Genomic DNA, 23,036 nt, shown 5'->3' with positions numbered 1-23,036 from the left:
ATTTTCTTACAAGTACCTGGTGCGTGTGCATGTTCATACATAATTACAAGGGTCATATTTTCAGTGTGTTGGGCATACTTTCCTGGTATGGCAGACGGATTTTGAAAACCTGGTCCTGTTGTATTTGATAATAATATTGCAGAGAATTGGAAAATGTTTGAGGGAGAGTACAATATTTTCATACAGGCTGCACATTCTGATAAAGATGATCATACAAAGGCATTTATTCTGCTTAATTTAGCTGGTTCAGAAGCCATAGAGTGTTCATTTGTATATGCACCTGCTGTATTTGCAGGAGAGGGGGAAGACTGTCATATAGTGGTAATGGCTGAATCAAGGGAACACCCCCAAGTGCTTAAAATGTAAATTTAGAGAAATGTGTAACCCTCAGATGAATATTACAATGGAAAGGCACTTATTTTACACAAGAAATCAAAAGCCTGTGGAAACCTTTGCAGCATATGTAACTGATTTGAGAAACAAAGCTAAAATGGGCAGCTTTGATGATTTAAGGGATGAGTTGATAAAAGACAGGGTTGTGTGTGGTATTAAAGATGATGATGTAAAAAAGATTTTGCTTTGTGACAGTGATTTAAGTTTGAATAAGGCCATTGAGATTTGTCAGATATATGAGCTCACAGAAAAGCACACAAATATGTTTGCAAATAAGAAATGCATGCTTCCAGTATCTTGTAAGGTCACTGTTGATAGTACAGCACATGGCTAAAAGAAACAGGCCCAAACACATGGCAGCATCTGTGAACCCTGTAACAGTCCTTGGGCAACCCCATAACTTTCTAGCAAATTCCAGAGTTCACACAGTCTCAGTGAAGCACAAGGGTGAGTCAACAAACTCAAAGCATGTGCCCTCAGCTATCCTCTTAGTCAACTGTTGCAATTGTGGTGGAAATCATATGTCTAAAAGAGAAAAGTGCTTAGCTTTTGGTCAACAATGCCACAGATGTAAAAAGTGGAGTCATTTCAAAAGATTTTGTAAATCAAAAGAGGCACATTCTTTTATTAAAAGAGAACATTCCAAGAGCCAAATTGATCAATTAGAAAACTGTGACCCTACTTTCTGTGTTGATGGTGTTTCAGTGCTTAATTAAACAGTCAGTGCAGTAGATTTCTGGGCAAAGAATGATGTATTTTGTACTGTTCGGATAAATGGAAGACCCATAAAGCTCAAAGTTGACACAGATTCAAAGTGCAAGGTTATGTCAGCAGAAACATTTGGTAGAGTTTGTTCTGGTGAGAAGCTTGATTTGGCAAAGTGTGCGAAACTTGTTGCTTATGGTGGTGGTGAAATTCAAACCAAAGGTTCAGTAGTGCTTTCATGTTACTCTCCTGAGAACAGCTATGACTTGAAATTTTATGTTGTCAAAAGGCACGTACAGTGATTATTAGGCCAGTCAAAGACAGTTTGAAAATGGGACTACTTTCATTTAATAAGGAAGTCCACCATGTAATCTTAAAAGACCACCACTACTCTAATATTGCCCAGTCTATTTTCTCTACCTATGCTGATCTTTTCGAAGGCAAACTAGGCAAACTATCAGTTGCGTACTCCATGAAATTAGACCCAGAGGTTAGTGCAGTTGTCAGACCAGCCTGGAAAGTTTTAATAACTATGCAGGACAGAGTCAAGTCTGAGTTAGATAAAATGGTGCAGCAAGCTGTAATTTGTCCATTTGATGAACCTACTGAATGGGTATCTTCCATGGTAATGGCTCATAAGAAAAGCTCAGATGATATCAGAATATGTATTTATCCAGGAGATCTGAACAAAGAACTAAAAAGACCTCATCATTGACTGTGTACAGTCAAAGAAACCACTGGTCTTATGTCAAATGCCACTGTTTTTACTGTCTTAGATGCAAAAATCTTCACTAACTACTTTCAGTACTCCGTTTGGCAGGTACAGATTTTTGATAATGCCATTTGGAATAAATTCTGCCAGTGAAGTCTTCCAGCATGCCATGGAGCATATTTTTCTGGGTATCCATTTGCTATTATAGTAGGTGATATTCTAGTAGGAGGTAATGGTGAAGCTGAGCGGTAATGGTGAAGCTGAGCGTGAGAGAAACGTAAAGAAAGTTCTGGAAAGAGCACATGAAGTGACTCAAGCTGAATCCTCAAAGGTGCAAATTCAGGCTACGAGAAGCTACTTATGTTGGTCATTTGTTTACCAGTTCAGGCTAAGAGTCAGATCTTTCCAAGCAAACTGCAATTCTCGAGATGCCAGCTTCAGGTAATGTTTCAAGCCCTACAACGTTTTCTTGGCATGGTTAACTATCTAGACAAGTTCATTCCAAACTTGAGCCAACTTTCAGCACTGCTCAGAGAGTTGACACATAAAGATGTATCCTGGTCCTGGTTAGAAGAACACAAACCGAATCTGATGTCCTGAAACAGAAAATTGCTAGTCCCCCAACTCTCAGATACAGTGATCTTCACAAACCAGTTAGCCTTTCCTGTGATGTTTTGAAATTTGGTCTTGGTGCAGTCATTCTTCAAGGGGTAGACCAGTAGCTTGTGCACCAGACCTCCCAACCATCCTAAATTACTTGGTTTTTACCAAGTTTTGGGGTCTCAATAATGGGGTGCCACAATTCCTGAGTGGCACCCCTTCATTTCTGATTTTTTTAATCTTTTTTAAGTTTTGCGCATTTGGAGCGGACGTCATCACGTGCGCGATGACGTCAGCTCCGTCAACCTGAGGTGCGCGTGTCTGTTTGAATACTGGGACTGTTGTTTGTGCCGTTATGGATTTCTTATGAGTGCCGTTTACAAGCTTTTTACAACTGCAGAGTGCTGTGCCAGTTTTACTGCTGGTGAGCCATTATGGAGTAAGCCACAGCCATGCCATTATGGAGCTATGAACATTTTAGTGCTGTTTGGATTTACAAAAAGTGTAAGGTTCGTCAGCCAGTTTCCAACGGGGGAGATTTTTGTTTTTTTGTAAATATGGGCTGCTCTCCATGTAGTACACTTCTCGTCACACCCAATTAGCTGGAACTGGGTTTGCATATGGAAAGGAGTTTTTGTTTTAGAAGTAAGCTGGCTTGTTTTACTTTAATAGAGGTCGCAGTGTTGGTTGTGCAGCTACACACACACACTTAAGATGTTACCCAGCGCTATCATTACTAGTGATGAGTTCACACATTTGTTGATTGTTTACATATGGTGGAGTTTCAAGGCCTAAGCATATAAAGTGTATACCAAAGACTGTAAAAGTAGGTTTTCCATAATTAATGAATGTGAAACATGTTTTATCTGAGAAATTATCGCTTAAGAGTCAAGACATTTATTGTTACCCAGTGTTACATAAAATACCAATTTTTATATTTAAATATGTCTACATATTTATTTTAGGTACCTTGCTTTGAAAAAAAATGTAAGTGTAATATTGATAACCCTGGAGCTATAATCTGTGTAAATGGTTTATTGTGTCATGTTTATTCCTCTTGCATTTACTGTTAGTCTGGGTACCTTTTAATCTGTAGAGTAACTGTAATTCCATGATTGTTGTTTTGTTTGTTGCATAACATGTCTGGGTTTAACAACTGAACATTTTATGGTTACTACCTTATAATGTGTGCATAGAATGTTTGTTGATGTATAGAGTGTATTTAATGTGTGAATGGTATTTAATCCAAGTCTTGGCATTCAGTAAAATTCATCCAATGGATTTGTTGTGCTGATCATGAATCTGTTCACTTCTGTGTACAGCTTCTGAGTGAAAATGGGCTCATCAGCCTGTGAGGTTTTAGAATTTTCATATGTTTTTGTAATGGAGACATTTATTTGACTGATGTAACTTTGTTAAAAATGTTAAAACTTAATGAATTCATTTTTTTTCTTTTTCAATTTCAAACTTTCACATTTATTGCACTTTAATTTCTAATCTCTATAAAATGCACAACTCTTGCACTTGAGACAGGGTATGACCAAAGCCAAATATGAGACTAGTGTACTTTGCTAGTTCACAAATCAAATAAAGCATTGTAGTTTGCAAGTTTCCAAAGGGTAGCCACGGAGGTGCAGCGGTTAGCATTGCTACCTCACAGCAAGAGGTTCTCCGGTTTGATCCTCAGCTGGGGTGCCTTCTGTGCAAGTCTGCATGTCCTCCCTGTGGTTGCATGGGTTTCCTCCGGGTGCTCTGGTTTCCTCCCACATCCCAAAGACATGCTGTAGGTGGATTGCACACTCCAAATTGGCTGTAGGTGTGGGTGCATGAGTGTGCCTTCAGTGGAAGTTTGGGCATCAGGCTGGCAACTCGACACCATAAAAACTCCACTGTCAATCATGAGCAAACAGGTGATCTGCTGTGGCAACCCCTAACTGGGAAAAAACTGAAAGAAGTTTGCAATTCTCCAAACAACTTTTGTATCAAGCAGGTTTGGAAAGAGAAGCATGTAATAGTCTCTGTAATGTCTGACAGTTTTTTTAAGTAGTGTTTTGTAATGCAAGTAAATAATTTTCTCTTTAATTTCTTTAGCATAGTAAAACTGTAATATATTCAGTATTCAGCTGGGTAAAGGAAGGTGTGCTGTAGAAGAGAAATTTTTAATTAAATTATGGTAAATGCTTGGTCAAATGCCTCATTACTTTGCTGGCATCCAGGTATAATTACTTTTCACCTTGAACCTGGTTGACTGTAATGTAATTCCTTAAGGACTTTAATAAGAAGAACAGTTAAGTGCAACAGTAGTTATCCTTTTATATGTAAGGCTTAAAGCAAAAAATCTTTTGATTTTAATTTCCCCCAAGTCTTTGTCTTAATTGCGTTTTGAACATGCATTTTGTTACATGTAGCTGTCCAATGCATTTGGTCTGTTTTGTTTTTTTGTTTGTAACATATCCATTATATGTTTAATGTTGACGGTATTCCTTTTGGGTTGTGAAAGAAAATGGTATATATGGTTATTATACACATGTAGTACAAAGCAAGCAAGTAAACAGTTGATGAACTTTACTGGTATCTCATTTGAGTAACCAATCAAAATGCATACAGTAGCATCATGGCATTTTATTTCCTTCTAGACAATTCTCTGAACGTTATAGTTTTATACAGGTAGTCCTTCAAGTTCTGGGGGCTCATTTATGAATGACCAGTTAAAATGTGTATCGAAGCATTCTGATGCTTTATTTTCTTCTTGGCAATCCTCTGAACATTGTTACAGTCTTACACAGGTTCGCAGAAAATGTAAACCTAAAAAGACAAATACTTTCTGTCAGGTGAAGAGAGTTGGGAGGTTGACATAATGGTTAAAGTGTTTACCTTAAAAACAAAAAGTGCAGGTTTTGATTCTCACATGAGATAATTGACTAGGCTTAAAATGGCCCAGAACTAAATTATGAACCTGAACTATGAATTCACTAAATAATGATAGGCATTTGAATTTCAGACTTCATATTCTTCAGAAAATAAATGGTAACACAAAACCTTTTATTCTAGCAATTTTCTAAGTTGATAAGATCAGTTAAGTATTTGAGATTTGTCCCTATTTTGGGGCTGTATTCACCCATTATTGGCTTCATCCAGGTTTTTTTGTGCTAAGAGGTTGAGAGCTATGGTGAGAAGTGAGAACTGAATTCACTAAATGATAGCCATTTAATTTTTAGTCCGTCTTTCAACAAGCTGATGATTTGGCATAGGGGTATGTTGTTCTGACTGTAGTGCACAGGGTCCTGGGTTCAAGCCTTGGCAATGAAATGTATGGTGGTAACATGTTTTATTCTAGCAACTTTCCAAAATTATGCAAGCAATGATTAAAATGTGTCTCTGGTTTTTGTCCCCCCCCCCCAGAAAAAAAATGAAATTGAAAATAAGTGCAAGAAGCTGTGCAAGATGTCTATGGCTTACACTACTGTCATTCTATTTATATATTTACACTTTTATGATGGAAATGTTCTTAATTGGGCAGTTTTGTCATTATTGGTTCATGCATTGTGTTTCATTGCCTACTGGAGAAATGTTTAAACTATAAATTTAAAATGCGCTCTAACTTAAGTCTAACAAGTGTGCTGTATTATACAAGGAATATAATTTAATAAAGTCAGGAAGGTGAATCAAAGAACGCATGTATGCTTCTTGTTTTGTGTGCAGGGGGTCTATGATTTGAAAACAGCCCAAAGATAATCTTTATCCACCACTGGCAAAATGCATTTTCCTTGGATGTGGTGTGGGTTTCAATGCTGTTTCAATGAATGTGAGTTTCAAGGGCAGATAAGTTTTAATTCTAAGTCTGTTTTCATTGTGAGATGGTATTATTTTGTTTAGCAGATGCCTATTAGTGTTTGTGCATTATGCTATAAATAGTAAAAATATAATCCAAATAATTATTGTAGAAGAAAGCAGTATGCATATCAGTGTTTATGGTAAATGGGGCGAGGGACATTGGAATGGCTACAGGGGGACGCTGCTGCCATATTTTGGTTGTCTGTTCTTCAGTTTGTGTTTGAAAGTTGGTATCCCACAATTCCAATGGAGTTGGCGGGGTTACATAATTATGTATTCAAATTTTATGTTAATCAGCGTACAGATTTGTACCTATTTTTCATGGGCCTTGTCCAGATTTTTGATGTTTCCAGGTTGAGAGGTATGCTGTGCACCTAGAACTCTAACCCAAACTGAGATGCAGTATGCACAAATTGAGAAAGTGCTCTTGGCAATTGTGTTTGCATGTTCAAAGTTCCTTGATTATATTTATGATTGACCTGCTCTCCAGATTGAAACTGATCACCAACCTCTAGTCACTATTTTGAGAAAACCTATGCATACAGCTCCTTCCAGATTGCAAAGCATAATGTTGAAATTGCAAAAGTAAAATTTCAATCTTGTCTACATGAAAGGCAAACTTTATCTTGCTGATAATTTATCCAGATCGCCCAGAAATACCACTGAATAGCTTGAATATGAGAAACTTGATTTTGAAGTCATGGAAGTAAGACATTTTTCTTCCACATGTCTCAATGAACTTTGAAGTCATACAGCCACAGATCAAGTACTTTAGAAGCTCAACCAGTTTATCAGTCAAGGATGGTCATCAAAGCAATCTTGTTTACCAGTAGACCTGCAGCCTTATTTTCCTTCCAGAGATGAGATTTTGTCTGACAATGGTATTATCATGAAAGGTCCCAAAGTAATTGTTCCAAAATCCTTACAAGAGTGTATTACTATTTTGCATTGTGGCCACCCAGGAGCAGGTTCTACCAAAAGAAGGGTGAGAGGATTAGTATTTTGGATTCTATGTCAAGGGACATTGAGAGAGTGCTTTCATTTTGTTCTGTATGTAATAGTACTAAACCACATCAATAGAAAGAGCCAGTTAAGCTAAGCCAGATTCCTGAACTACCTATGTCGACAGTAGCTACAGACATTTTTGAATGGAATGGTCAACATTACTTGGTGTTAGTAGACCCTTATTTGAATTGGTTTGATATTGACCTTCTTACTAATCTAGCATCTAGTACTGTCATTACTAAGTTGAAGCATCATTTTGCAGTCCATGGTAGTTCACACAAAGCTATTTCTGACAGTGGTACACAGTTTATAAGCCAGCAGTTCAAAAGATTTGCTGAAGAATGGGACTTTACTCATGTCACGAGTAGCCCTGAGTACCCACAGTCAAATGGTTTGACAGAACGTGCAGTTCAAAGTGCAAAACAATTGCTAGAGAAGTCCAAACAAGACACTAGTGATGTTTTCCTGTATCTGTTGAATCTCAGAAATATTCCTCATGATAAACATCTTGGTTCACCTGCACAGAGACTTCTGTCGAGACAAACCAGAACCACATTGCCAATTAACAGTAATTTGTTGGTTCCTTGTGTCAAGAACAACAGATCAGTGAAAGCCCATCTGATGAAGAAGCACTTATCCCAGAAGTTCTATTATGATAAGTCCAGCAAACCACTCAGTCCATTACAAGAAGGGGAGATCGTGAGGATGCAGACGTCCAAAGGTTTTTATCGAATTGGAGTCATGGAAAGTGTATGTTCAGAGCTGAGATCATACATTGTGAAATCACAAGTAGTAGAATTTAGGCAGAATCGGAAACATTAGGTCCTGGTGTCCGAGCCTGCATTGCAGTTTCATACCTGTAAGAAAGACTCCAGATCTCTGAGTTATCTAGCATTCCAGTTCCAGAGCATGTTCCAAGAAATATCCCTGTTCCTGATAAGAATTATGAAACACCTGAAACTGGTTGTTCACCAATGAGTGTCCCTGTTGCTAAACCCAGTTCTGATTGCTATATCACTAGATCAGGTCGCATTTCCAGAACATATTCCAGATACATGGCAACTTGGACATGAGCATTGTGTTAATTTCTAAGTGTCTATACAATTGCATATCTTTTTTAAATGTCACTTTATTGTTGGCAATTCACTAAAGAGGGAGGATGTAGATCAGTAAGTATGTATACCTTTAGCAAACATTCCATGGACTTGCACATGTGTATAAATACTGAGTAAGTGCAAACCTGACTGCCATTTTGTAGAGAGCTGTTGAAATGTAAGCATGCATGTCTGTGTAGTTAGTGTATTTTGTATTGCTGCTGTCCATCCTGATGTGTTTCTATGTAATAAAGCATATAAACGAACTACCCTGCTTCTTCATCTTGACTTATAACTTAGGATGAGTGATAGTTCAGAAAGGATTTACTGACAGGATACTCCCTGCAAAGGGAAAGACGTGAGACACAGCAGCAGACAAGTCCATCACAATGGGTGGGCCATCAGCACGGAAATATCTCACCGAGTCTGTGGAGATTTTGGTCTTACTCGATCATAATGATTGGGCCCTCATACCTAGGGTTGGCTTGGATGTGGTAGCTCAGCTGACACCAAGCACTTATATGTCATTCAGGGAAACATCAGGTTAGTAACGTCCATTACCAGTATAAAACACACTATTGCATATTTGAAAGGAAAAATTGACCATGGCTCACCTGCATATCTATCCTTCCAGGAACTTCTTGTCTCTAACTATAGCAATCCATGCAATGAGTTATACCTGCCAAGGTATGCTACAGCTATATTTTGCTGTATAGTATCATGTATGGCACAGAGGACTATAGGGACATATGTGTGTACATTTGTTCCTTCTTTTACAAGTCCACTGGTATAGGTTCAACATGACAGGTTAACATAGTGCTGATTACATAGATGGAGGCTGATAGCACCTGCTACTGATTGAGCCATTTCTAATCCAGACACGCCCCCCTCATGTATATATGTATATATACCATGATTTTCTATGCAAACATGGATATGCAGTACAGTGTGCCTGTTTTATATGTTTCTGAACTAATCCAACATTTTTGTGTCATTGCCTACACTGTGTGGCTCATTTACATAGGGGTCCTGATGTCCTTGTCATTATGCACTCATTACTGCATACCGCAATATTTTGAACGCTGTGTAAACCACACTATCCGAGTCTTCGAGTAACCCACAACCTGCCCAATGCCAGTGCTAGCAATAATTTGTACTGCTGAGTGCACTAAAAGTTTAAAGCTTCAGAAATTGGCTATGTATTTCATTAGCCTCTCTCCACTTACATAAAGACCAAGGTACCTTTTCACCAAGCCATAACATATATGAATGTTACATGAAACATGGGCATGCTACTCATCCTTAAAATTACACTAAATACTACTAAGTGCAAGTAAAGACAGCAATAAATAACACATTCAGCGATCCAATTTTCAAACAATAAGGAGAGAAGTAATAAATAACATGCAAGCTTAAATAGTGTTTAAATAACAGCAGACACGCACACTAGAAAAATGTTCTTGTCTAGTTTTGGTCAAGGTGCTTTATTTTTAATAGTGGTAACTAGTATTTGGGTTGAGTATTTACACAGCGCATTGCTATGAGAATTCATTCAGTATAACAAAAGGCCATGTTACCCATATTTGTATGAACCAATTAAGAATGAGTTTGAAGGCAAGCACAAAGGACACCAACAATGTAATGCATACCACCAACAATGTAATGCATAGGTTTCCTATTAATATATATATAACTGATTTGTTTGCAGTTAAAAGCATTCTGTAGACTCTCCTTGCTCCTTTATCTGTTTAAAAACTTTAATTTTGTGGCTCACTGCTGTTCTTCTGCTGTGATACACATTTCTGTAGTGTTTAGTGTCTAAGAGCATGTAGGCTAGTAGCTGTAGTATTGTCCCAGTTCAGATTTGCTGTTTCTGGGCCTGTTTGTTTTTGCGGTGGTTGTTCTGAGCACTTGCCCAGGCTATCTTGAATTAGTAGAAGCCTTTCTTTACCTTTGTGGCAGGATCGTGTTGATTGGCTGCTGGCTGGTGGAGGTTGGATGATCTAGGGCTTGGAGTAAGCACTCATTGGTTCTTTCGAGTTTTTTTTTTTAATGTTAAAGATTGTATCTTCTGGTATTTAAGCCCTAACTTTGAGGGGATTTCTGTCTATACACATTGAGCCGAGTGGAGGAGGGGCATTGACTACAACTCTAATCTGAGATATATAACAATAAGTATCCTTTTTTTGCGTATTTTTACTATTTATTGCTTCTAGCAATTTATATGTAGCACTTTTTATTACCTGCTGCATACTTATTATTGTATTTTATTGCTATTAACTAATCTGCACAGTTGAACTAAAATTGTCTGCTTTACAGGGCCAGATAAATAAGGTTTTTACTGTCAGTGTTTGTAAAGCTTTTTAGCTAGTTTCACTGTGTGAAAGGTATTAACTGGAAATTTTCACTACTTAAGCACCTCTTTGTTCTGATTTCCTGCCAAGGAGTGTATCATATAACTGATTTGTTTGCAGTTAAAAGTATTCTGTAGAGTCTCCTTGCTCCTTTATCTGTTTAAAAATGTTCATTTTGTGGATCACTGCTGTTCTTCTGGTGTGATAAAAAATTCTGTAGTGTTTACTGTCTAAAAGAGTGTAGGCTAGTAGCTGTAGTATTGTCCCAGTTCAGATTTGCTGTCTCTGGGCCTGTTTGTTTTTGCAGTGGTTGTTCTGAGCACATGCCAAGGCCAACTTGAATTAGCAGAAGCCTTTCTTTACCTTCGTGGCAGGATTGTGTTGATTGGCTGGTGGAGGTTGGATGGTCTAGTACTTGGAGTAAGCACTTACTGGTTCTTTTGAGCTTTTTTAAAAAAGTTGTGTAAGGTTGAATCTTCTGATATTTAAGCCCTAACTTTGAGAGGATTTCTATATATACACACTGAGCCGAGTGGAGGAGAAACATTTATATATAGCACATTTTATTGCCTGCTGCATACTTTTTACTGTATTTTATTGCTATTAAACTAATCTGCACGTTTGGACTAAAATTGTCTGCCTTACAGGGCCTAATAAATAAGTTTTTTACTGTCACACTGTTTGTAAAGCTTTTTATCTAGTTTCACTGTGTGAAAGGTATTAACTGGAAATTTTCACTACTTGTTAAGCACCTGTTTATTTGTTCTGATTTCCTGCCAAGGAGTGTATTATATAACTGATTTGTTTGTAGTTAAAAGCATTCTGTATAGTCTCCTTGCTCCTTTATCTGTTTAAAAACTTTCATTTTGTGGCTCATCACTGTTCTTCTACTGTGATCAACATTTCTGTAGTGTTTACTGTCTAAAAGAGCGTAGGCTAGTAGCTGTAGTATTGTTCCCCACCCTCCCTCTCTCTCTGTTGGTGTCTTGGTGTTATACTTAGTGGCTTTGCAGTTGCCCACCCCTACTGTAAATTTGATCTGGGACACTCCTCTCAGTCTAGTGTCATTAGCTCATTCTACCTAATACAGAGAGAACATTTGAGAAGGCCAACCCACTTAGTTTCCTAACCTCAGATTATCCTCTGCTTCTCCTTTCTCCCTTTCCTTTACAAAAAAAAAACTTTGCTAGAGACTCCCTGTGTGCTTAACTATAACAAAAAGAATTACGCTTGTTTCCTGCCTTTCCTATAACTAGTCTAGTCCAGATACAGATTTATTATATGCAGGACTGTTTGGAAGCTTCTGAGCCTCCCAAGCCTGTCTGTGTTGGAGGGAAGCCTGCTAGCTTATCAGTGGAAGTGGTAAGCACCAGGTAACCTATCTACCACATAAGAAGTGGTTTCTGGCTCAGAAATTGTAGTTATTGGCTGTTTGGGCAGTTTTTTCATCTCTCTCTCTCTCTCTCAACTTCCTGATTTAAAAGCCCGCATTTGCATTTGTTTCTTTCCTGTAACTAGTCTAGTTCAGATACAGGTTCTTATTTTTAGCACTCAATTTTGCTTATTTGTGCTCAGCACTTGTTCAGAACTTGTTGTAAGCACTAAATAAGCTACAAATTATTGCAGCACTCAACCTTCCTCATTACCTAGAGGAAAACAGTTTTTGTACTTACTTTCCTCACTTGCTTAGAGAAAAACATCTCTTGTACTCATTTTCCTCACTTGTCTAGAAGAAAATAGACTTTTTATTCAGGCATGTCCAAAGGTCATCTCCTAGTGTTCTCTCCTGTCTATCTGATGAATCTGGGCAACTTCGGGCAATGTAGCAATTGCCTCATGTGCACAGAAAACCCTCTCCTCCTACCACCACACAACACTACAACCTGTGAGAGATGCACTTATCTAGCCAAACTGGAGGTAGAGCTCTCTCCAACCAAGACTGAACTTGACAGTCAAGAGGAGAAGGTAAACACTTGCACCACACCACACTCATTACATATTCCCACTAAACCTACACAACCAAAATCCACACAAAGAAACCCAAAAACATTCGCGGAGGCTCTCAATAATAATCTGCTCAAGCAACAGAGACCTCCAAAGCAGAATCGCAAGCAACCTCTACTCCCAACACAGCCCAAATCACACATAGCCCACAGACTCAGTGTGCCACTCAATCACAGCCCATACGGCAAAACAACGTACCCAGCACACTAGTCATAGGTGACTCTATAGTCTGGCACACCAATGTCCCACTCACCAGGCTAAACAAGGAGAAGCTTACTGTCCGCTATCTGTTGGGTACCAGGATTTGTCACATAACCCACTCACTCAGGTTGCTCCACAACAAGTACAAATATGACTCTGTCATTGTCCATGTTGGTGTGAACAGCCTGAGACATACCTCCCTGGACTACATGATAAGAGATATGGAAAAGCTCTCCGATCTTGTAGCCCAGGCAGGTATGACCCTAGCCCTGAGTAGCATCCTGCCATTGCCCAGAATGATACCGCAGTACAAGGACAAAATGATTGACTTCAACAATTGGCTAAGCTTCTGGTGTCATTCTAAGGGGATCCAGTATCTGTCTGCCTGAAACAACATGGTCAACAGACAATGATGCTTTGCCAGAGATGGTCTGCACCTGTCAGACCTGGGATTCCGGATACTGACTTGCCGCCCCTATAGTGCCTTTTTTAGGCAAGGTTCAAATGACAATTTCACCACCGTAACAGGAACAGGCAAGCAAAAACTGAGGGTAATGCTACTCAATGCTAGAAGTCTAAATCTCAAAATGCACTCCCTCGAGGCACTTCTTAAAATGGAGAACACTGATATCTTTGCAGATACTGAGACCTAGTTCAAGGCTTCAGACAGCACCCCTAGATTACCAGGCTATAATTCGTACCACACTTTTCGGCCATCTAACCTGAACAGGAACACCAAAGGCAGAGGTGTGTCCATATTCATTAAGGATATCTACACCTCCAGGCTAGTTGCTCAGCATAATGCATCCGGGGATATCCAAGTGCAACTAACTCTGGGCAAAACTGCAATCCAAATTGTAGCTTGCTACAGATCCTCCACCATGCCCCAGAATTCCCACTCCTCTTTTCTTGATATACTGGAAAATATTAGGGTTCAACTAAAAACCCTAATACTGGACGATTTCAATTACCCCACCATTAACTGGGAAAACTACTCATGTACCAACTCCTTTGCTCAACGCTTTCTGGAATTCATAATTTCCAATGTCCTGGATCAACTTATCCACACCCCCACCAGGGGCAACAATATCCTAGACCTAGTCATTACCAACATGAGTGACTGGTGTTCCACACCTGAAGTCAACTCTTCAATGGTCAGATCCGACCATAAGATAATCACCCTAGATATCCACATCCTGACCCCACCCCCCATTAAGGAAACCATGGTAAAAAATGTCTCCAAAGCCAGCTTCATGCTTCTTAAGACAGAAGTGACAAACTTCATGACACCCATGCAGATGGACAATATAGTTACAACAGCTGAATCCTACACAAATGCACTCTATAAGCACTTACACAAGTGCATGGATCGTGCTATCCCAAACAGAACTAAGACACTATCCTCCAAAAAAAGGAAGCCAATCTCATGGTCCCCTGCCATAAACAATCTTTACAACAGAAGGAAGAAACTGTTGCAAAACAGAGTAAAATCCCATGAGTGGTAGAGCTCCCTGGTTAGCCTCAGTAAGAAGCTGAAATCTTTTAGAAGATCCTCCCAACGCTATCTTGAAAACAAAATCACCACTGATTCTAAGGACAAACACAAAGCATTCTATAGCTATATCAAAAATCGTCATGGGAACAACAAGATCTGCTCTGAGTTGCAGCACAAAGGCACAAAAATTACAGAACCAACTGATATTGCCAACATCCTGGCAGATAGGTTCAGTGCTAACTTTACCCCCCCCCTCTCACCCCCTAAAAGGCCCATATCTATACAGAAAGAATGCAGAGTCCCTGTAATCACAACTATGCAGGTAAAAGCTGCACTCTCGAAAGCCAAAAACACAGCATCCATGGGACTGCACAACATCCCAGGCTGTGTTTTACACGAACCTCAGAAGGAACTGGCTCCAACCTATGCACCATGTTCAATCATAACCTCACATCAGGCTTTGTGCCCACTGAATGGCACACAGCAACAGTTATCCCACTCTACAAAGGGGGAGCCACCACCGATCCCAGGAGCTATCTCCCTATTAGCCTGACGAGCCTGGTCTGTAAGGCCATGAAACGTATCATCATGTAACTCATAAACAAAGACATTGGTAACCCCCAAACTCTGGACCCCACCCAGTTCGGGTTTGTGAAAGGCAGAGCATGCCTCCTGAACCTGATCAACTTATTTGAGGCAGTCACCAAAGCCGTAGACAAGGGTAAGGTGGTTCTCACAGCCTATCTTGACCTCGCCAAGGCTTTCAACACCATCCCCCTTTCTGGAATTATAGATAAACTCACTAAACTAGGTATAAATCCCTACATCACAAGATGGGTTGCCAACTGGCTCACTGACAAAACCCACACTGTAAAAATTGCAGACTCCAAATCTGACTTCAAACCAGTGACAAGTGGAGTACCACAGGGTTTAGTCCTGGGACCTCTCCTATTTGGTATCTACTTCTCTGAAGTACAGGCTAACACAGAAGGCCTTTGGCTAATGAAGTTTGCAGATGACTGCAAACTAGGAGCTATAATCAAGTCCCCAAATGATGTGGACATCCTACACAAGGGCCTCACTGAGACAGATGCCTGGTGTCAGAGCCATGGCCTCAAGCTCAATGGCAGAAAGTGCATTGTCATCCCCTTTGGTAAAAACTATGTACCCATGAACTACCACATAGGTGGCAGTCTACTTAATGCCGAATGTGTGTTGAGACCTTGGGACCCAGGTGGACAGTAGTCTCTCCTTTGATAATCACATCGCCACAGTAGTCAGGAAATCCTTCAATATGGCACACCTCATCACATAAGGGTTCTCATCCAGGAAAAAAAGAAGTCATTGTTCCCCTCTTCTCGACACTCATTAGACCCATTATAGAGTACAACACCCCTTTTGGAATGTACCACACTAGACATCTGCAGCAGCTGGAAAAGCCACAGAAGTACTTCACAAAGAGGATTATTGGCCTCAAACAGATGCCCTACACTGACCGTCTCAGAAAACTCCAGCTTTACTCCGTAGCATATCACCTACTCTGAGGTGATCTCTGCCTAACATATAAAGCTATGTCAAACCCAGAGCTGTTGGATATGCTACACCTAAAGAAATCCCAATCCCTCCGAGCTACATGCTCTAGGGACCTAAACCTTGTCACCACAATAAACAGGACATGCTGGAGGGATAGATTCCTGTCCCAGAGACTTCCCATACTGTGGAACAAGCTACCCATCTATGTCAAGGAAAGTTTCTCATTAGCACTCTTCAAGAAAAATCTTGATGACTAGATAGGAAATAGGAAATACACACCAGGGATCACTCCTGTGGCTCTGCTCAACAGGGGCACAGGAAAATAAATTTCTTGGGTGGCATAAGCCAGGGAACCTTGTTGGCTAGGCTTACTTAGGCCCTTGGGCCGATAGCCTAGTACCTACCTATGAACATTCATAATGCAGTTTGTTAATGCAATAACAATTTCCAGTAAAATACCCCCCTTTTTAAGAAAGGGAAGAAATGTATTGCCCTACATGGAACAGTAATCTGCCAAGAAGGATACTCTAAAGATATATGTTAACATAGATTTTAAAGAAGCCTGAAAGTGAACATCTGTGAAGTTTTTTACAGAATGAGGAAAGCCCTCTTTTCATAGTGGTGTAACATGTATTTATTTGTTCTAATGGAATCAACCAAAAACACTTTATCAGATACCTAAGATAAGAATTTCAGTGCTGGTGTTCTATTAGCTATGTTTGGAAGCTTCTCCGCTGACTTCATGTTTTTTCTCTTTTTTTTGTTTTTGACAGTGTGAGGACAGTAAAATCGATAGTCTTTGTGAGGCTCTGCAGAATACAGTAATCCGATGGAAACCAAAATTCCCTAATCCGTTGCCTCTGGAACTGTATACATCCACCAACTTCATTGGGCTTTTTGTGGAGGACGAGATTGCTGAAGTCATAAAGAAATTCGCTATTGATTTTGCTGCTGAAGCCTTTTCTAAATCAGGTATGTAGACCAAAGATAGCAAAATCTAACCACCAGTGTATCTGAAAATAGCTGTGTGGTAGGTCTTTGTTTGTTTCTTCTGTTTAGCGTCCTGCAGGGGGGAAAACAAGCCCTTCAAGACTGGGTCAGAAGACCTTAGAACAGTAAGTAATGAGACCAGAAACTACCCAGCTGGAGAGCTATATAATTAGCTGGAGGAAATTACTTTTGTTATACATTTATCCTTTGCTACTATATGGCAAGATACTGTGGTCTGCTATTGCCAGAAGCCATTATTTATAATTGTTAATCTGTTGTTCCTTTGAGTTTTCACAAACATTTCCTGAAATAGCCATTCCCATCTTTCCCTAACAGCGACTACTTTATTCTATGTGCTTCATTTTTCAGTTTGTCACTTAGTTTGATAAACATTTAAATTCAAGTTCTTTATCTTGGTATTCCTTTCTGAGTGAAATATTTTATTGTGAACCAGTAGTCTGCCCTCTTGTAGAAACTTAAAAGTCAGTAATAGCTGGTTTCAGTGTTACTCAAATCTGATCAACCACTTTTGCAATTCTGCTATTTTGCATTCCTCGTATGATGGACCCCTGTTGTTTTACTTTTAATAAAACAAATTAATACTTAATCTGTTTGCTCTTAAAAGTTAGAACTAAAGTTGCAGACTGTTTTTCCCTTCGTGCAAATCGTAGATAATAGTTTGAAAGTGCAAACGCAACATTTAACCAGAAATATTTTACAGTGAATGAAGATGATTTGGTTTTAAATTTTCAGCACTGATCTTGGATATGATGATGCAAGGCTAGCATTTGACAAACTGCTGACCTGGGAACCCTTGTAAACACAGCACTCATCCTGAATAAGGAAACAAAGAATACATATGCCAAAATAACTATAATTAGATGGTTCTGGAACTTTTGGTAGCATTTGACTTCCTTGTATTACTGTAGGTCTACAGTTTACTTCATTATGTTAAACTGTATGTGGTATAAACTATTCAGCTTTTTGATTATTAGAACTACAGACCTCAAGGGTAAAAAGCTGAGATCCTCATCTTTTACTAAATGTATTGACATGGTAATCATTGTTAAACTGGAATGTTAATGTCTGCATGTAAACAGGTATGCTTTAGCCTGTTATGTTCTACAAATATGAACTTGTTTTTGCTGAAAGGAATGTAATTATAAAATATATTGGTGATTACCTATGCAACTTGTTTTGGTAAGACTAAGTTAAGCATAATGTGATGTATTCGTACAGTGTATTATAACATCTGTTTACTCAATTACGTGCCCAGTCGTGACCAGGTGCTTTTTTATAGGTTCATAGGTAGATACTAGGATATCTGCCCGAAGGCATTTATAAGCCTAACCAGAATGTGTTGGCTTTCACCACACCCCTTAGATTAGTTCCCTGTGCCTCTGTCCAGCAGAGCCACTGAAGTGATCCCTGGTGTAAACTTTCTGTTTCCTATCCACTCGTCAAGGTTTCTTCTGAAGAGTGTTAGTGAGGAGCTCTGCCTAATGTAGATTGGAATCTTGTTCCAAAGCATGGGAAGTCTTTGAGACAGGAATCTATCCCTCCAGCACGTCCTATTTATTGTTGTGGTGAGATTTAAATCCCTAGAGCATATGGCTCAAGGGCATAAGGTTTTCTTTAGCTGGAGCATGTCCATCAGTTCTGGGTTGGACATGGCCTTGTATGTCAGGCAGAGATCATCTCTGAGTAGGCGGTATGCAACTGAGTACAGCTGGAGTTTCTTCAGTCGAGCTGCATAGGGCATCTGTTTGAGGCCAGTGATCCTCTTGGTGAGGTTCTTCTGAGGTCTTTCCAGCTGGTGTAGGTGTCTTGTAAGGTACATCCCAAATGGGGCATTGTACTCTATGATGGGTCTGATGAGTGATGAGTAGAGGGCACAATGACCTCTTTTGATCTGGATGTGAACCCTTTTTTGATTAGGTTAGCCACGTCAAAGGATTTTCTAACCACTTTGACAATGTGATTATCAAAGGTGAGATTACTATCTACTTGGGTCTCCAGATCCCTTATTACGTCTTCCATATTTGGGGGACTATCACCTATGTGGTAATTTGTGGGTACTTTGTTTTTTCCAAAGGGGATGACTATGCACTTTTTGGCATTTAGCTTGAGGCCATGATTTTGACACCAGGTATCCGTCTCAGTGAGACCCTTTTGGAGGCTGTCTGTGTCAGCCACAGAGTCAGTTAAAGACCCTATTTTGCAGTCGTCTGTGAACTTGGTCAGCCATAGTCCTCCTGTGCTGGCCTGTACCTCTGAGAGGTATATGCCAAACAGGAGGGATCCTAGGACTGAGCCCTGGGGAATGCCACTTGTAACCGGTTTAGAGTTGGACCTAGCTCCTGCAACTCTCACCATGTGGGTTCTGTCCATGAGCCAGTTGGCAACCCATCTTGTGACGTAGGGGTTTATGTTCAGGCTGGTGAACTTGTCTATAACACCAGAATGGGGAATGGTGTCAAAGGCCTTCGCGAGGTCTAGGTAGGCTGTGTGTACCACCTTTCCCTCGTCTATAGCCTTATTAACTGTCTCAAAGAAGTCCACCAGGTTTAGGAGGCATGATTTGCCCTTAACAAAGCTGAATTAGGTAGGGTTCAGTGTTTGGAGGTTCCCAGTGTCTCTGATAATGAGTTCCATGATGATGTGCTCCATAGCCTTGCAGACCAAGCTAGTCAGGCTTATAGGGTGATAGTTGTGGCTCAACCTTTGTGGAGCAGAATAACCATTGCTGTGTGCCACTCTAGGGGTATGTAGCCTGTGGAGAGGCTGAGTTTGAATAGGTTCATAGGTTCATAGGTTCATAGGTTTATACTAGGCTATCTGCCCTAAGGCATTTATAAGCCTATATAAAATTTTTTTTGCCTACCCGCAATACTTAGTTTAAATGAAATGCACTCTGGGTTGGTTTGGTACTCCATTGAAAAAAATACTGTGCCCATTAGATACAAACCTCTCTCTGACAGGCACAGACCAGGAGAAGATTTCTCTTGAACAGGTCTCGATTCCACCTTTGGGCATCAGACCGAGGTTTATTCCATAGCATGAGATCCTCTTGTATTTACCTATCCCTCCAGCACACCCTATTTGCATCTTGCTCTAGTTTAAGCCGCTGTCGTTTTATTTTTAGTGGGGTGGATTTTTTTGGTAGAGTTCCATTAATTCGGGTTGGACATGGCCTTGAGGCTAGGCTTGCGGCTCATGCTGATCCTGAGGAGGGACTGGATCTCTATGATCCTGGCACTGGTGGCAGTCAATCCTTTCATTTGGAGGTTTTTTAATCTTTGCATAGGGTTTTTGGGTGACTCCTTTTGGGGTTGGTGAGGAACTTTTGGGTCAATGGGGTTGCATTGTACTGATCATTGGTCTGAGGTGACAATGACACAGGGGAACATGATGACCTCACTCTGGATGGATGTCCATCATGATCTGTAGATCAATATAGTACTCCTGCTTTCACTGGGCAACAACTAGTGAGAAAACTGTTAAAGAAAGTTGTCTGTCAAGGTCCCCTGATCTGTCAACCTGGGTCCTCTTCCCTGCTTAGTGGTGGTCCACCTTTGTTACCTTTTCATTTTACACCTTTATGAGGGCTTTTTTTAGGCATTTTAGGCCATTTCATTTCTTGCTGGCAAATACTAGCTATCTTCAGGCGCTTCTTCTTCTGAAGGATATGGTCCTATCTGATTCCTGTCCCCTGCCCAGTTTGCCTTTGTGTTTTTTTTTTGTTTGCCTGCATGTTCAACAAGTTGCTTCCTCCCATGCTGGCCTAGACTTCTGTTTTAGGAGGGAGGCCAACCGAGCCTCCTGTGACAGACCCCTGCCGGCTTGGGGAGTCTGACATTGCGCCAGCAACTCTAACCCTGCAACTTCTCTCCCTTAGTCTCCAGTTGCAACCCCAGTTTGACATATGGGTTTACATTTTTTAAGTTGGCTAGTTCTACAATACCTTCACAATACCTATTGTTGTTGTGTGTTCTCAAAGGTCAAGGGTATGGGACTGAGTTCCCTTTCCCTCTCCATTGGTAGCCTTGAAGAAGAAGTCGAACCAAGTTCAAAAGGCATGCATGATCTGCTCGAAGCCAAACTGGGGGGGGTCCAATGTCTCAATGTCTATATATTTGTTTGTTTATGAGCTCCATTATTTCTCTCTCTCTTTACAGACTAGACTTGTACTTGTTATGGGGGTGGCGGTATAATGTGTGTAAGGCCTCACTACATTGTGATCTAACTAAATCAGTATCACTGTTAGGGTAAATTACACATTATTAAAGATAGAAAAATGCTGACCTTAACATGAATACAAAAGTTACTGAAACACAACTGAAGTAAAATATAGTGAGGCCTTACAATATTCGTCAGTAGTTATTAACCTACCCCCTCGTAGTACATCAACTTTTAGTACCTCTCATAACAAGAAGTTATGACCATCATTTAATTATCCCTGTTGTGATAGAACAGGTGATTAACCATATATTTGTATGATATTCGTTGTTTAGTACTCAGCATTTAGAACCATTTTATGTACATAGTTATAAATTACATATTGTACAGCAGTTCCATTTTTTTGATATTTATATAAACTGTCATTATTGATGTAGTACGCCTTTTTTGGCTCTGGTTCATGGTTTACATTTACAACCAGTGTAAGAGGACACAGTATGATAATCGTAGGTGAACACAGGCATTTTATTTCATTACAAGTTCAAGAAACAGAAATAGTACTGTTAGTGTATTCACACACAAGTACTAGTAACACGTTCTATTATTATTACTTTTTTCGCTCCATTATGTGTTTAATGTGCGTTAATACAGCACTTTGGTTTGAGTAATAAACACACTTTTATTGTTTTAATTAATATAATACCAAGTACAAACATAATGTTAAGTATAAAGCAGTTTTAATTATTGTACTTGATTTATTAAGTTTTTTCTTTGCATTAAGTGGCTGTTGGGATACTTTTAATGAAATTTTTGCACACCGTTCTTTCAAAAAGTAAGTTAGAAATGTTCTGACTTTTAAAGGGTTAATGTTGGGGTATACTTATCATGTGACCACTGTATTATACTTAAATAGGTTTTGAATTTACATTGTGCTTTTGTCTGAAGAAGTCTGTTTACATTTACAGACGAAAAGTGCTTTACTTGGATTTGTCGGTTCTTGGTCCTTTTGGTTTTATTGTGGATGCAGTTTTCCACTATAACACAAAGAACAGAACTTTTATTAAAGTCGTTTTGTGTATGCTGTCGTTGTTCCTGTGGCGTTTTTTGGTTTCCTTTGCAACAGTCTTTCGTTTTGGTGTTTGGATTCTTCTGGTATGGTTATGGGCCCTTTTGGGGGTGGGGGGGTGAAGTTTGCGCTGAAACTGTCTGCCAGGATGTTGGCGATATTGGTCGGTTCAGTGTATTTTGTGCCATTCTGCACTAACTCCAAGCAGATCTGAGCACTGCCACTTAGATTCTTGACATAGCTAAAGAATGCCTTGTGGTTATCTTTGGAGTCCTTGGCAATTTTTCTTTCAAAGCTCGCCTTGGATGATTTTATGAGGGATCATAGTTTCTTGCTGATACTGATCAGGGATGTCTTCCCTTCTTGGGATTTTACTCTTTTCTGTACTAGTTTTCTCCTTCTATTGTATAGCTTGTTTATGGCAGGAGTTCACCAGACTGGTTTCCTTTTCTTGGAGGTGTGATTCTTGGTTTTGCTTGGGATGGCACGATCCATGCATTCTTGTAGGTGCCCGTAGAATGCATTAGTAAAGGATTTTGCAGCTTGGACAGCATTATCCTTCAGCATAGGGGCTGTGAAACTTTCCACCTTGGTCTGGAAAAGCCTGGTAGTGCTGGGGTGCTCTCTGGAGCCTTAAACCAGGTTTCTGTTACTGCACATATATCGATTTTAACCATATATGGAGGATCTTTGTATAGACTTTGATTCTTTATATTTCTGGACATCTGGTTTTCAGATTCTGGACATCTGGTTTTCAGACTCTACACTTAATAAGACAGAGCACGCCATGTGTTACAGGAAAGTACAATACCAGTTAAAGACACAAAGCGTAACTCTGAAGAGCCTGAGTAAGCAGATCAGTGTTTAACAT

The 23,036-nt window shown here is 39.8% G+C and overlaps 1 protein-coding gene across 1 annotated transcript in view; it reads left to right on the top strand.

Moving 5' to 3' along the window:
- UBASH3B (ubiquitin associated and SH3 domain containing B) overlaps window positions 1–23,036 on the top strand; it is a 777,613-nt gene that overhangs the window by 552,859 nt on the left and 201,718 nt on the right. The window contains exon 4 of the mRNA XM_044081039.1: window positions 16,704–16,902. Coding sequence (XP_043936974.1) covers window positions 16,704–16,902 — 199 coding nt within the window. The remainder of the gene's footprint in view (window positions 1–16,703; window positions 16,903–23,036) is intronic.

Source organism: Protopterus annectens, chromosome 8.part0 (genome assembly GCF_019279795.1).
Source record: "Protopterus annectens isolate FY-2018-M chromosome 8.part0, PAN1.0, whole genome shotgun sequence".
Classification (NCBI taxonomy): domain Eukaryota; kingdom Metazoa; phylum Chordata; order Ceratodontiformes; family Protopteridae; genus Protopterus; species Protopterus annectens.
Note: the sequence above shows the minus strand (reverse complement) of the source record. Positions and strands in the feature narration are given on the sequence as shown.